This window comes from Prionailurus bengalensis, chromosome C2, assembly GCF_016509475.1.
Source record: "Prionailurus bengalensis isolate Pbe53 chromosome C2, Fcat_Pben_1.1_paternal_pri, whole genome shotgun sequence".
Classification (NCBI taxonomy): domain Eukaryota; kingdom Metazoa; phylum Chordata; class Mammalia; order Carnivora; family Felidae; genus Prionailurus; species Prionailurus bengalensis.
This window is the reverse complement of record NC_057350.1, coordinates 159,384,493-159,401,116: the sequence shown is the minus strand read 5'-3', so window position 1 is coordinate 159,401,116 and position 16,624 is coordinate 159,384,493. Positions and strand designations below refer to the sequence as shown.

Sequence of the window (16,624 nt, the reverse complement as noted above, 5' to 3'; positions counted from 1 at the left end):
AAATGTGACTATTAATGTACTTCTTTTGGCCTACGGACACTATGCACCAAGGAAGTCAAAAGCTCTGTATTAGAAAATAATGAGAAAGGAGATGACAACAGCTGTGGAAGCTGTATGAAGGAACTTTCTAGGCATTCTCAAGGACTTTGGTGGTTAATACCATTTGTATTCTATCAACTATTCATTCAAAAGTCACGGTTCTTTTAAACACAATAGGTAATACTTTCTCTATGTATATAACGGTTTACTTAAAATTTCCGTAAAAGTCAAGGCTTTCCTTTTTCTCAATACAGGTATATTATGATACTGCTCATAATTATCATCGGTTTCCAAATAAAAAAGTCTTGGGAGTCCTATGAGCCACATAGAGAAACTGAACAAGTGAGAGACAGATGAAGAAGGGGCTTAAAGTATTTTATTATAACTAACATGAAAAGAAGTGAAAGAAAATAAAGAATTAACGCAATTTGTATACATAAAAGAGAGTGCAGTAAGTGTAATTAAGTAAGTTCTGAAACAAAGGATAAGAGATTCCTTTTACACTTGATGCGCAGGCATGGAGATGAATGAGGTACTGACAAAGATTTGGTAAGGCTGGTCAGAAGGGCTGTCTAGAGGCAGCCCGACTAATAACAACGTGACTAGGACAGAGCCAAGAGATGGGAGAAGGACTTATGGTGGGTAAGTACCCAGGTGTTTGAACAGTGGTAAGTAAGTGCTTTCCTTTCATCCTTTGTAAGTCCATAAGTATATATATTTAAATATATAAATATATAGAAAAAATATATATAAAAATATAAAATTTAACCTTAATTATAATGACTTTTCTCACCTGGATTTCATTTCCAGAACTGCAGTTATTTCTTGTTGGGAAGCCTGTAGTTGGTATAAGAGCTTGATGATATAGTTAAAGTGTTCTGGGTCAAACACCATCCCAACTTCAACAAACTGTAGAAGACCAAAAAAAAAAAAAAAAAAAAAAAAAAAAAGAAAAGGAATCATTTTTATACAAATATGAAAAAGTTAAAAACCAGTATGTAACAATTAGGAGACTGGTGGACAAAATGAAATAAGCAGACAAGCAGAATTAAAATTCACTTAAAAAGTCTGAAGCATATTTTCTTCCACTATTTGAGAACCAAAATTAGACACCCTACTTTAAGAATTTAAAGTGAAAATGAAAATAATTCTTTAATTCAAAACTTGAATATTCTTTCTGTTTTTCAAGTTATCTCAATTAATTTATCGTCCGTACATCTTGTTTTGTACTCATTTCATCTTTAGCATAGCACTGGTGTTTATACCTTATCCCAGATTGTAAACTTCCTGAGAAGTATCAAACCGAGCTTTTCTACAACTATTAGTGGTCATCAGTAATTTCTGGTTCAAAAAACTTCTAGGCAGGTAATTCTGTCAAGTTTTGTAAAGTGGAACTAGAGGCATTCACTGAAATATCCGTACATCTGCTAGAGTGGTTCCAATGCTGCTCCTTAAAGAAAATGCAGGCTTTCTTGCTGTTAGCCTATTCTGAAATGGATGGCCATGCAGTGCTAAATACCGGTAAGCATCCAAAAGTACAAATTTTAACACATTTTTAGGAAGCCATGAAAATTATTTTTCTTTTTGTTTAGTGTCAAATATAAAATTAATTCCTAACCTCCATGTTTTTCCCTATCTACTTCCTTTGTTTCAGTCATGATTTTCTATTTATATATTGATTTGCATATTTATTTTTGTTATAAATGACCTCAAATCTTTTTGATGAAGAGAGTTTTCTTTAATCATTTTTAAGGTATAAAGATGACTTCACAACTTAAAAAGAAGTCACCTGGAGTGCTTGGAATGATTTATTTAAGGGGAAGGCCTATCAGCCTCTGGAGTCTGTTTATAAATCCTATTTCAAGAGAAAAAGAACATTTCTGAAAAACAGAATTCTTTGGCATCAGTAATGTGGATAAAAGGTGCTTTAAGAGTGTTAGTGGAAAGAATTATTTTCTTGGTTAGTCACTATCAGAGAATAAAAGAGATAAAATAAAGCATACCTTACAAAATATATCAATTAAAGCAGGTACAGCATTCCTTAATTTCATAGTTGCCACATGCTCAAATATTTTTAGTAACATTTTCAGAGCAGGCTGGATAAAACAAAAAAAATTACACTCATTTTCATGTCTTCTTTCTGTACACCTTAAGTTTCTCAAATTCGTTTATGCTGAAAAACACAAGTGTTCTCTAGGAAGTATTCGACAACACAGAAATTTAACTGCTAAATTATACAAACAAGAAACATAACAGAGAAGTTCACATATGAGTTAGAAAGTATATATTTTTAGGTTACTTACCAGCATTTTAACCATTATGCTGAGGTTCACTACCTGAAATACTTCTTTCAATAAACAATGTTTGAGTAAAGAATTTAGAAGGTCATTTAGCACTTGTAAATCAAAGTGTATACCTGGAGGAAACTTTCTGTAGTACTCCATAAACATGTTTACTAAAACAAACAAACAAAACATAAAAGTCATGTGCTGATTTTAAGATATTTATCTCTCCTAAATTAGGCAAATTTTCTATATTTAAAAATCAAGTAGTATAAATTTATTTTCTTGAAAGGTACATTTCCACATCAGAAATATTTGATGAAAGTAAATTAAAGCAGAAGTTAATAACCACACAACATTTGAAATCAACGAGGCATATTAGGCACTAGACCGGGAGCTAACTCAATGTGCTAACCACACGAAATATGTCGAAGTTACCTCATATACCATGGTCTCAATATGAACTCTGAGGGAGCCATGCTCTCGGGGAGTCTTCAGGCCTGGCCTAGTCATGTACGAGAAACTGTGTAATTGGGGGTGGATGTAGACTATTCTGACACACACAAGAATGTCATTTTAACCCCACCAACATGTTAATCCTAAGGATAGTTTTTTTATTCCAGTTTATGATTATGAACATTCTACTAAAAAGTACAGATTAATTTCCTTTGACAAAGTAACTTCTTAATGTCAATTCCTTAATCTATTTTCTATACAACACTTAACCATTACAAATTTTCCCCATTAATTTTAGGGATCATTCATTCATTATTTTTTCCCAATTTCAAAATTTCATAGGTCAAAATCTATACACCTTAGCTGAAACTGCCTTAATAAAAATTACTTTGCACTTTACTTTTGTGTAATTATTTCTGCCCAAAATACTTATTACTATCTGGATCACTTGGTGATGCTTGGGAAAGTCAATAACTACTGATAAAGTTCAATAGCATAATAAGAAAAAATAATTGTTGAAGTTACAATAACCTTTAACAACCTTAATACAATATAATAACATTCAGGTTTTCTTTTTTTAAAAAAATTTTTTTTCTTAATGTTTATTTTTGAGAGAGAGAGAGAGAGAGAGAGAGAGAGAGAGAGAGAGAAAGAGAGGGAGGGAGGGAGGGAGGGGGAGGGGCAGAGAGAGAGGGAGACAGAATCTGAAGTAGCTCCAGGCTCTGAGCCATGAGCACAGAGACTGACGTGGGGCTCCAACCCAGGAACCGTGAGATCATGACCTAAGCCAAAATCAGATGTTTAACTGACTGAGCCACCCAGGTGCCCCAACATTCAGGTTTTCTTAAAGCGTCTTTATATACAACTGTTTTTCCTGGGCACATACAGATGAGTTCTTCTTGATATTCATTTTGCAGTATCTGCATAGTTGCCTTCTTAGCAGGTAACATGGGAAATTCAGAGTGCTTGCTATTATCATTTATTAATAAAACTGGAACTGCATGTTTAAAAAAAGAGGGGTGCCTGGGTGGCTCAGTTAAGCGTCGGATTCGTGATTTCTGCTCAGGTTATGATTTCACAGTTTGTCGGATCGAGCTCTGTGTCAGGCTCCTAGGTATGGAGAGGCGATTGATAATTCTTGGCATTTTCTCTCTCTCCTCTGCTCTCTCTCCTCACCAACACCATCCCCATCCGCCCCACCGCCCTTGGGAACATGGGCACTCTCTCTCAAAATAAATAAACTAAAAAAAAAAGATAATTGGAAAAAATTTGTTAATGTTTAAGTAGTCCACTAAATGACACGAAGCCCTCCTTCTTTTGTCATGAACTACTTTTAAATTTTAAAATATTAATATAACTTCTCTTTTTAAAATAATCTCTCCTGGTTAAACTGTTGGGTGACAAAAGTTTAAAAATTGTGATGGCTTTTGACACAACCTGCTACATTGCTTGCCCCCCCCCCCCGATTTTTCATTGTGATAAAATACACATAATATAAAATTTACCATCTTCATTATTTTTTAATGTTTATTTATTTTTGAGACAGAGAGAAAGACTCAGAGTGTGAGCAGTGGAGGGGCAGAGAGAGAAAGGGAGACACAGAATCAGAAGCAGGCTCCAGGCTTCGAGCTGTCAGCACAGGGCCCAATGCAGGGCTTGAACTCACAAACCATGAGATCATGACCTGAGCCAAAGTCAGACGCTTAACCAACTGAGCCCCAACCAACCCAGGCGCCCCACCATCTTCATTATTTTGAAGTGTACCGTTCAGTGGTATTAAATACATTCAAAATGTTCATCCATCTCCATGAAATTTTTTCATCTTATAAAACTGAAACTCTACACTCATTACACGATAATTCTCCCTTTTCACCTCCTCCTAGCCCCCCACAACCACCACTCACTTTCTGTCTCTATGATTTGGACTACTTGAACTACGTCACATAAATAGAATCACACAGTATTTGTCTCTTTGTGATGGACTGACTTCACTTAGCATAATGACCTCAAGGTTCATCCATCCATGTTGTAGCATGTGTTAGAATTTCCTCTTTTTAAGGCTGAATATTCTGTATGTATATACCACATTTTCCTAATCTATTAATCTGTCATGAATACTTGGGTTTCTTTACATTTTAGCTATTATAAATAATGCTGTTATGAACATGACTGTACAAGTATCTTTTGAGACCCTGCTGTTAGTTCTTTTGCGTATATACCTAGAAGAATTGCTGGGTCATATGGTAATTCTATTTTTAAGTTTCTGAAGAACTGCCATACTATTTTCTATAGTGTGTGTACTATTTTACATTCTCACCAACGGTGCACAAGATTTCCAATTTCTATATATCCTAACATTTTATTTGATAGTAACCATCCTAATGGGTGTGAGGTGGTGTCACATGTAGTTTTATGTGCCCTTCCCTAATGACGTTAAGCATCTTTTTATGTGCTTATTGGCCATTTGTACATCTTCTTGGGAAAAACGTATATTGAAGTACTTTACCTATTTTTCAATCAGGTTGCTTTTTTTTGCTGTTGAGTTTTAGGAGTTCTCTATATATTCTAGATACTAATCCATTGTTAGATATATGATTTGCCAATATCTTCTCCCATTCTGTGGGTTGCTGTTTTACTTTAGATACTGTATGTTAATGCACAAATTTTTAAAATTTTCATAAAGTCCAATTTGTTTATTTTTCTTTTGTTGTCTGTGTTTTTGGTGTCATACCTGAGAAATTACTGTGAAACCAATACTGTGGAGCTTTTGCCCTTAAGACTTCCAAGAGCTTTATTTTTGTACATTTTGTACATTAAGGTCTTTGATTCATTTTGAATTAATTTTTGTATATAGTGTTAGGTAAGGGTTTAATTTTATTCTTTTGCATGTTGGATAGCCAGCATTCCCAGCACCATTTGTTGAAAAAAACTATCCTTTCCCCATGAAGTAGTATTGGCACCACTGTCTAAAATCATTTGACCATATCCATGAGGGTTTATGTTTGGGCTTTCTATTCTATTCCATTGGTTTTATGTCTTTATGCCAGTACTACAGTTTTTGATTACTGTAGCTTTGTAGGAAGCTTTCAAGTCAGAAGTTTGATTCCTCAAGTTTTATTCTTTTTCAAGATTGCTCTTCGATATGCAGAGTTTAGGAAACAGAACAGATGAACATAAGGGAAGGGAAAGAAAAATAAGACAAAAACAGAGAGGGAGGTAAACCATAAGAGACTCCTAAATAGAAAGAACAATCTGAGGGTCGCCGGAGGCGAGCTGTGTGGGGTGATGGGCTAAGTAGGTAATGGGTATTAACGAGGGCACTTGTTGGATTGAGCTCTGGGTGCTGTATATAAGTGATGAATCACTGGGTTCTACTCTGGAAACGAATACTACACCAGTAAATCAATACTATGTTAACTAACTTGAATTTAAATAATAAATTTTTTAAAAAACTTGAAAAAAATGAAAATAAAAAATTGTTTTGGTATTCCTTATAATATATAGGTTTTTCTATTTCTGCAGACAAATGTCATTGGGATTTTGATAGGGACTGCGCTGAATTTTAACAATATTAAGTCTTCCAGTCTGTGAACATGGAATGTGTTTCCACTAGTTTAGGCCTTCTTTAATTTCTTTCAGCAATGCTTTGTAGATTTCATTAGACAAGGCTTTCACTTCCTTGGTTAACTCCTAAATATTTTATTATTTTTGATGCTGTTGTAATTGAAATGTTTTTATAGTTTCCTTTTCAGATTGCTCAAAAATGCAACTGATTTTTGCATGTTGATTCTATATCCTACTTTGCTGAATTCATATTTTAGTTCTTATAGGTTTTTTTTTTTTTTTTTGGTGTCAAATTTTTAGTACTTCTACATATAAGATCATATCACTTGCAAGCAGAGATAATTTTACTTCTTCCTTTCCAAAATGGATGCATTTCATTTCCTCGCCTTGCCTAATTACTCTGGCTAGACTATGCTGAACAGAAGTGATGAAAGTAGGTATCCTTGCCTTTGTTCCTGATCTTAAGGGAAAGAGTTTTCAGTCTTTCACCATTGAGCATGATATTTGCAATAGGTTTTTATATACAGGTTTCCCTCATTCTCTGTAAGTTTGCTTTATCCGCTTTACTTTTATGAAAGTCCTAGCTTAGTGTGCCTACCTTGTTTTATTGTACTTTGCTTTACTGTACTTTGCAGACACTGCATTTTTTTTTACAAATTAAAGATTTGTGGGAACCCTACATCAAGTAAACCTATTGGCACAATTTTTCCGATAGCACTTGCTCATTTCATGTCTGTGTGTCACCTTTTGGTAATTCTTGAAATATTTCAAACTTTTTCATTATTACGTCTGTTGTGGTGACCTGTGATCAGTGTTTAGGACTAACGGAGGGCTTAGATGATGGTTAGAATTTTTTAGCAATAAAGTTTAACTAAGGTTCATATGCACATTGTTTTTTCCTATTACACACTTAACAGACTATAATATATAAATGTTGTATTTACCAGGAAACAAAAAATTCATCTGACTTATTTTTTCTATATTCATTTTATTGCAGTGGTCTGGAACAGAACTCACAACATCTCTGAGGTATGCCTGTACCTATTTTCACTAACAGAGAAACCTAAAGAGGATTTTCACTTCTACAAAATGGTAACTGCTTCTCCACTTTATGTCACTTTGGCTTATGAAAGGTTTCCTAAGAACACTTTACTTTCAGATAGTGGGAGAAACTTATACAGCTTTTACATCAGTCTCCTCTTATTCCCAGTTTTTTGGAGTGTTTTTATCATGAAAGAATGTTGAATTTTACCACATGCTTTTTCTGCATCAATTGAAAGGAATATGTGGTTTTTCTCTTTCATTCTGTTAATGTGGTGTATTGCTTTGATTTTGTATGTTGAACTATCCTTGCAATTCCAAGAATAAAATCCCACTTGGTCATGATGTATAATCCTCTGAATGTGCTAGTGACTTTGGTCTGCTAGTATTCTGTTGAGGAATTTTTATCAGTTTCATAAAGGATACTGATTTGTAGTTTTCTTTAGTGTCTTTGCTTTGCTCGCTATCAAAATAATGACTAACTCAACCTCATAGAATGAGTAAGCACGTGTTCCCTCCTCTTCAACTTTCTGGGAAAGATTGAGAATAACGGCTATTGGTTTGTTTTTTTCTTTACACTTATTTATTTTGAGAGAGAGAGAGAGAGAGAGAGAAAGTGCACACGTGGAGAGAGAAGGAGAGGGAGACCGGGGATCCAAAGCGGGCTCTGTGCTGACAGCAGAGAGCTTGATGCACGGCTTGAACCCACAAACCACCAGATCATGACCTGAGCTGAAGTCAGCTGCTTAACTGATTGAGCCACCCAGGCGTCCTGGTATTAGCTCTTTTCTAAATGTTTGGTAAAACTCACAAATGAAGCCATTGGGTGCAGGGATTATGTCAGGAGCCTTCTGATTACTGATTTAATCCCCTTACTAGTTATAGGTCTATTTGGATTTTGACATCACTTAGTCTTGGCAGGTTTTGGGTTTCTAGGAATTCGTTCATCTAGTTTTGTGTACAATTATTCATAGTATTCTTTTATAATTGTTTTTATTTTCTGTAGAATCATTAATGTCTTTCAGTTTTTATTTTAGTAACTTGAATATTCCTTTTTTCTTAGTCAATCTAGCTAAAGGTTTGTTCATTTTGATGGTTTAAGAACCAACTTTCAGTTTCACTGATTTTCTTTCTCATTGTTTTTCTATTCTCTATTCCCTTTATCTCTGCTGTAAGTTTTATCATTTCCTTCCTTCTGCTAGCTTTGGGTTTAGTGTGTTTTTCTTCCTCTAGTTTCTTAAGTTGTAAAGGTAGGTTGTTGATTTAAGATCTTTCTTGTTTCTTAATGTAAGCCTTTAAAGCCTTAAACTTCCTTCTTAGCAGCACGTTCACTGCATCCCATACGTTTTGGTATTTCTGCTTCATCTTCATTTGTCTCTAAGTTTTTTCTAATTTCTCCTTTGATATACCTGTTCAACTTCCACCGTTTTTGTGAATTTTCCAGTTTTCCTTCTGTTACTGATTTCTAATTTTATCCTATTGTAGTCACAGAAGACACTTTGTGCAATATGTATCTTTCAAATCTGTTGAGACTTAATTTATGGCCTAACATATTGTCTATCCTGGAAAATGTCCTATGTGTTCACAAAAAGAATGTGTATGCTATTGTTATTGGGTAGAATATTCTGTATATGTCTGTTAGACCTATTTGGTATGTTGTGTCAAGGGCTCTTTTATCAGGTTGCTCAATACATTATTGTGAATTGGGTACTGAAATCTCTATTATTGGAAAACTGTCTCTAATTCTGTCAATTTTTGCTTTATAGATTTTGATGGTCTGTCTTTAGGTATATAAATGTTTATAACTATTATATCTTCTTACTATATTGAAACTTTTATTACTATATAATGTGTGAACTTAAGGTATACTCAGGTCTTTTCTGAGCCTTTCCCATGCATAGTCACTTTTTAGTTTTCTCCATAAATGGATACAGCAGTTGTTTTTGAATATCCTAGCCTCTAATTGTTCCCGTAAAGGAAAAAAGAGAAAATTGAAAGGGAGGATAAAAAAAAAAAAAAGGTTGCTAGCTCTTTAAATCCTCTGGAAGTCACTAGCAGGAAGGAGAGGCGCTTGCAACAATGGGGAAAAGTGCAATAAGAGCTGCCCATCCCTTTGCACCTGTGATTAGAAGCAGCAATCAGCAATCTGAGTGTAGATCCCTGATAATTTGGGGGACAGCATCTTTCTTCCCCACTCTGGCTCTCACAAGCTGTGTGCAAACTGCTCCAGGAAGTCATGTGCAGCTGCCCATTAAATGGCTCTGATGAGGCATGGGCAGTTGTTACTGTGCTAAGAGCTGAAACGGACTGAAATTAACTCCAATTTATACCTCAAGTCTTCTCATAGAAGTTGCAAACCTTCAACAGACTCTGGAGTTCTAAAACAGTTGTACCAGATTCTGCCAGTGCAGTTGTTATCTAGGTGGGAAGACAGATACATACACACACATACACATACACACACACACACACACACACACATATCAAAGAAAGACAATGGTAGTGTTCTATAATAAAGGAGCATAAAGAGAACAACTAAAGTAATGACTGATCCTGATCTGGAGGGGAAAATGATGTAAGAACATTATGGGTTAACTGACAGAATTTGAATACAAATGTAGATTAGACAAAAGTATTGTACCCAATGTTAAATTTACTGAGTTGATAAATGTGCCATGGTTACATAAGAGGATATCCTGTTTTTAGGAAATATACACTGAAGTATTTAGGAGTAAAAAGCCATGATGCATGTAACCTACTTTTGGATGGTTCAGGGAAAAAAAATGTTGTGTGTGCATGTATACCACACACATGCACACACATGCACATAAGGAGAGAAGGAGAGGGGGATAGAGAGAATGAGTGCAAACATTAAAGTAAGGATATGTGGGTATTCTTTGTATTATTTTAAGTTTTGCAACTTCCTGGAAATTTGAAATTATTTCTAAGTAAAACATTCAAAAATTGCTTCCAGAAAGAGAATTTTATGTGTAAAATCAAATATAAAATATATAAAAGAGGACCTATGGATAAATAGGGGATGAGGAGTCCTACCCACTCGGTAACTTCCCCTGTGTACCAATGTAGGTTCTCTGTAGAGCCTGAGCAGTTAGACCTACACCTTATACCTGTGGTATTCGTTTCTCTTTCTAAAATGGTATCTAGTTATCCTAACATCATTCATTAAATGAGTCTTCCCTTACCAAACTCTCTGGTCTTTCTAAATATTAAAATTCTTTATATGTAATATTAGTTCTATTCTGAGCTATCTATTCTGTTCCACTGATCTAAGTTTCTGTTTTCACACCAAACATAATTTCCACAGGTTCTTACCAACTTTCATTCATTATAGGTCTTTATTTTTGTTCTCTGTATTTGTTTTTTATTTATTTGTTAATTATTATTATCTTTTTTACATTCTAATAAACCAAGAGCTTTATTGATGCAGTAGGCACTTTACAATGAACCCAAGAGAGCCCCATCTTCCCAGGGATGTCTGTACAAATCCTGGAAGTTTTACTACTTCAAAAAAACAAGGCTCTGCCTTTTACCACAGCCCTTGGATCTGTACCTGCTCAGATAGTCCCTCCTCCATTTTAAATAGGCAGAGCACACATGGACACCTGGCCAAGATGCGCCAGCCACTCCAGCAGGCAGTTACGACATCAGTTCTGTGTTACTTGCGGACAAAGGCATAGACTATCAGGTCCTACAAAGGATTTAAGAAACAGACGACTTCTCCCTCCACCTTGAAAATAAAATACACTTCAGCGGATGCATGTCCTGAAATAGTTTAGCTGGGAATTCCTAGGAAGATGGTCCAGTGTCAATCCCTTCTTCATCAGCCTGTGCATCCAAAATTCTTCTCAAGATAAGAGGAGGCCTTTTTTTTTTCTTTTTGAAGTCTTTCTTGCTGTGAGAACTCATAATGGAGCCTAGTCCTCCTACTGCTAATGCCTTTTCATGCCATTGGGGTAACACTGCGCTGCTGTTTTCTGTGGGCTTCTCAAACCCTTTATAAATGTACTTGATTGGCAAGTCAATGCCATTTCTGTCCAGTGAATGCACAGCCTGCTCAATTGCTCTGCTCTTAAAATCTGTAAGTACTTTCAGCACCATGCTCTGGGACCGTTCCTTCACGGCCTGATTCTTGGTGTTGATGGGACAGTTCTGCAAGGCTGAACGGAATGCTCGAAGCACGCCCCCTTGCTGCAGAAGGCCATCCGCCTCACCAGGGTCCGGGCATGGTGTGGCCACCGCTGCCTCCTCCTGCTTGCCCAGGAACCTATCCTCATCAAACTTGTCGATGTCCACCCAATGGAAGTTCTGGGCCGTGGCAGGGAGTCAGAGCCTGCCCAGCCGGCTCGGCTCCGGGTCCTGCCCCGGCTCTACACCACTTGGCACTGGCTCAGGGGCAAGAAGCGGGTGCCAGGGGCCTCCTCCACCTCCTCCGTGCACAGACGCCACCACCCATCCCTATATTTGTTGTTTTAAAACTAAATTCAAATATATTTCTCCTGATACACTAGATGTTTACACAATCAGAATTACAATTTTGGGAGTTTTCCTGTTTTTTTTTTTTTTTCATGTCATCCACTTTTCTTCCACATCTCATGCTACGGAATTATTTCTGGAATATACATGTTCATTGACATCTAATCATGCAGCTTCTCCCATCAATGCCTGGGTGATGGGTACATTCTCTATATAGGCTCCTATTACTTCTCCCTTGCCTACTTCCTCCTTACTGTAAGAGTAAGTTCAGTCATAGCAGTTCCCTCAGACGCTTCCTTTAATCCTTGGGGAGATGATGTCACTCAGCAAAACAAATAATAAACTTGTCAGAAATTTTGTTTTTAACCAAATGAGATTTCAAGCTGATGAATATGCAGCTAACATGTTCTATTACCATGATACTATGTGGCTTGGGTGGCTGTGTCAGCGTGACAAATATAAATAAGCTTGGTCCCTTCCTCTTGACACTCAAGGTGTAGTAGGGGGAGACGGTGACAGAGAATGGGATGAGGCAGTAGAGTCAGATAACGGCTGACAGAGGAGGTAATCCTATTTCCTGTGACTAAAACTTGCGAGATAAATAGGTGTTTGCTGTGGGGAAGACGGATGAAAGAAAGGCATCCCAGATAGACAGCAGGGACAGCAGTGGCTCTGATATTATAACACAGCCTGTCCTGCTTAGGGAACTGAACAGAACTCAGTATGGATGGTGCATCGGCCTCAAGGGGTAAGTGTTAAAAGAGAAGGATAAAGGGGCGCCTGGGTGGCGCAGTCGGTTAAGCGTCCGACTTCAGCCAGGTCACGATCTCGCGGTCCGTGAGTTCGAGCCCCGCGTCAGGCTCTGCGCTGATGGCTCGGAGCCTGGAGCCTGTTTCCGATTCTGTGTCTCCCTCTCTCTCTGCCCCTCCCCCGTTCATGCTCTGTCTCTCTCTGTCCCAAAAATAAAATAAAAAAACGTTGAAAAAAAAAAATTAAAAAAAAAAAAAAAAAAAAGAGAAGGATAAAGACGTAGGGAAGATCTAGTTTCTGAAACATCCCTTCAGAAAGATTTTAAGCCAATTATCTATGTTATATTTTTGTCTTACACACATACATAAAATTTCTATCTATATCATGCAATTTAGTTTTAGAAAATGATAGTGCTAGGTGGATTATAATTTTTTAGTAACCAAAATGCCACACTTATTTTTAATCATTTGTAACACCAATAGAGCCACTCTAAGGCATTCAGTTTTCATACTTACAAGTATTGAATTTACTTTCAAACTGTAAGATACAATTGCACATTGCTTGAAATACTCACATTCTTGAATTTACAGTAATCATCCCTGTCTCATACCTGCACGTTGTAGCAAACACAGCTCGTTGATGCTTATATATTTCTTAAACACATCCATACAAACCTACAAGTAATGAAAAATATAACGTTACCTTTTTATATTTCCTAAAGAAGACAAAATTTCAATCCTATCTTTCTGCTTATTCTCAAAGTGAACTTAAAGCAATGGAATAAAAAAACTGATGTTGGTTAACTCACAGATTTGAAATATATACTGAATTCACTATAAAAACTTAATTTTACAGATGTTCTGACAAAGAAATAGTCAAGGAAATAGCAAGATTAGCAAGCAATTGGGGAGGGAAGGAAATTCCTGAATATTCAAAATTAAAAAAAAACTTATTTAGGTCATTTAAAAAATAGCCATTTACTGACTCAAGGATAAACACATTGACCAATGGATTAGAACAAAGAGCCTAGAAACAGAACCACTCATATATAATTAGCTGATTTATGACACAGTGACCCTGAAGTGCAATAGGGGAAAAGGATGTTTTTTTTTTTAAGTAAATGGTGTTGGCTTACAAAGGGATCCTCATGCGGAAAAAAATATTTATCTTGACCTTGTTTTCACATGAAAACCAAAAATCAATTCCAGGTGGCTTTGGGTTCTAAATGCCAAGATAAAACAACAGACTTTTTATTTTTTTTATTTTTATTTTTATTTTTATTTTTATTTTTTTTTCAACGTTTATTTATTTTTGGGACAGAGAGAGACAGAGCATGAACGGGTGAGGGGCAGAGAGAGAGGGAGACACAGAATCGGAAACAGGCTCCAGGCTCCAAGCCATCAGCCCAGAGCCTGATGCGGGGCTCGAACTCACAGACCGCGAGATCGTGACCTGGCTGAAGTCGGACGCTTAACCGACTGCGCCACCCAGGCGCCCCATCAGACTTTTTAAAGGAAAAAATATAAGAGAACATCTTCATGATCTTGGCAAAGATTTTCCAACAGGATGCAAAAAGTTAACACCGTAAAAGGATCGACAGAATCGGACTACGTAGAAATTAAGAAGTTCTGTTTACCAAAAGACACCTTAAGAGGGTGAAAAGGCAACGTTTACAGTAGTAAAAGTTATCTGCTATACACATACTCAATAAATAACTTATACCCAGAATATATAAAGAATTCTTAAGGTATATAAGAAAAAGACAATCCCATAGAATATAGGCAAAATATTTAGAGATTTCCAAAAAGAGTGTATCCAAGTGTCCGATAATGATTTTGAAAGATGCTCAGCTTCGTAAGTCATCAAGGAAGACATCACTCCCCACTCACTAGAATGGCTGAAATTAAAATACCAAGAGCTGGTAACGCTATGAAGCAAGCTGAACTCTCAGACATTGCTGGTGAAAAAGTGTAATTGGGCAGACCACCTTGGAAATCTGTTTGGTACTATCAACTAACGTTGAATATATGCAGATCCTATGACTCAGCAATTCCAGTTTTAAGTATAACTCATCAGAAAGTACACATATGTTCACCAAGAGACACACGAAAGAATACTGATAACATCACTACTGTAATTCCCAAATTCAGAAATCCAATGAATCAAAAGTAATATTTATCAATAAAATAAATTTTGATATACTCACAAAATGGAATATTCAATATTACAATGAGAAAGAAATGTTTATAATTTAATAAAAAAATATAGATGAATCTCAAAAATATTGAGCAAAAAGAAGCCAGAAACAAAAGAATACAGATTGGACGATTTATTTAAAGCACAAAACCAGACAAAGCTCATCTATGCTATTAGGGGTTAATGAAAATCTGACTTAAAACATATAGCTGAGATAATCTGAAAACAATCTCTACTTCAAAGACTTTACATATTTTACCTTTTCATCCCCTTGCTCAGGCACATGAGCAAACTTGCATTGTGATCGCTCACAGCCACGTAATGTATTAAAATGAAATTTGCAGTATCTATGGGGTAGCATCAACCCTAGGGGCTTCTGGAACACCTAGAAAATTAAATAAATTTTCTTTCTGTGTTAATTGTAAAAAAAATACCATAATCAGGTAAGATAGCATTTGAAGGAACCAGAAATTATACCCAAAACTGCACCAAGACAAATTGCTTGCTGACTTGATAAAAAAATAAAACTCCCAACTTAATTTATATTTTCAAAAATAATAAAAAAAAAAACAACTCAAAGTGGTTTGTCTGACTTTTTGCAATATTTTGAAAATACTCCATCGAAGTTTTTACTTTTACTTTTACTTTTACTACTGTTTTACTTTACATGTTTTTGAAAGTTTTACATCCCCTCCCTTTCTCACATACTTGCCCTGTTTGCTTTTATAAAAAGTTAGTCCTATTTACAATATGTACCATATTTCAGATGCATTTATTTAGAACTCAGATTTTCCTTAGCTTTTCTGATTAACAGAAAGAGAAATGACAGATTAAAAATATATACAACAAACTTTTCCTATAAACAGCTTTAAATCGCTAGTTTTCTCTTCTATCACCAGGAACTATCCATCCTGTATTTTCTGTTTTGGATATCCCTTCTCCACCCCGCCTGCCCAGCCTTCTGCTTTCAACTTCTTACATTATATGTGAATATCCTCTGAGTTACTACTCATTTTCTGCTTCTCATCACCAAGTGTCATTCAAACTCTGTAAACGTCCAGAAGTGCTTAACAAATGATAGGGAAATACAACCAAAATATGTGCTTTGTAAGATTTTTTTTTAAATGGGGGACTTACCCCTACATTTTTTTCCCTCTTAAATATTTCACAAGTTTCAGGATTCTGCAGCTTTAAGAGAGAATGTTTTCCTGGAAATCTGAAATCTAGAAATGATTAAGAATCACATCAAATACCAATATGTTATAGCTTCTTCCCTTCATAACAATGAACAGATGACTACTACTATCTGCTTTAAAGTTTCACTTTGGACCACTCATTCTCAGTTCACAGACTATGCTGCCATGTGTATTCCTGTGAAATTATTTACATCTTTGGTGCTCCTTAAGTATTTCTATGCCTAACTGTAAAATTTTAAACTCATTTTAAGCTGAAGATACTTTCTTAAAAGCCTTAAAACAGCAGCACTGAACAGTGCACTCAAATGACAGTCTCCATGTTAAACAAATATGATAGACAATTAAAATCTCTAAGTAAATTACTGACAAACCTAAGTGTTATGAAATGAACCCCACAAATTCATATGTTCAAGCCCTAAACCTCAGTGTGAGTTTATTTGAAGATAGGGTCTTTTACAGAACTAATTAAGGTTAAATGGGGTCATAAGGAAGAGACCCTGAGCTGATGGAATTAATGCTCTTATAAGAGACAGCAGAGAGCTTGCTCTCTCTCCATGCACATGCACCAAGGAAAAGCCATGTGAGGACTTAGCAAGAAGGCAGCCA

The 16,624-nt window shown here is 35.9% G+C and overlaps 1 protein-coding gene across 1 annotated transcript in view; it reads right to left on the bottom strand.

The window, feature by feature from the left end:
• The window catches only part of TOPAZ1 (testis and ovary specific TOPAZ 1), a 103,122-nt gene that overhangs the window by 50,994 nt on the left and 35,504 nt on the right, over nt 1-16,624 (bottom strand). The window contains exons 7-12 of the mRNA XM_043595927.1: nt 15,960-16,045; nt 15,082-15,207; nt 13,237-13,300; nt 2,343-2,494; nt 2,043-2,135; nt 833-948 (exon numbers count right to left, since the gene is read on the bottom strand). Coding sequence (XP_043451862.1) covers nt 833-948; nt 2,043-2,135; nt 2,343-2,494; nt 13,237-13,300; nt 15,082-15,207; nt 15,960-16,045 — 637 coding nt within the window. The remainder of the gene's footprint in view (nt 1-832; nt 949-2,042; nt 2,136-2,342; nt 2,495-13,236; nt 13,301-15,081; nt 15,208-15,959; nt 16,046-16,624) is intronic.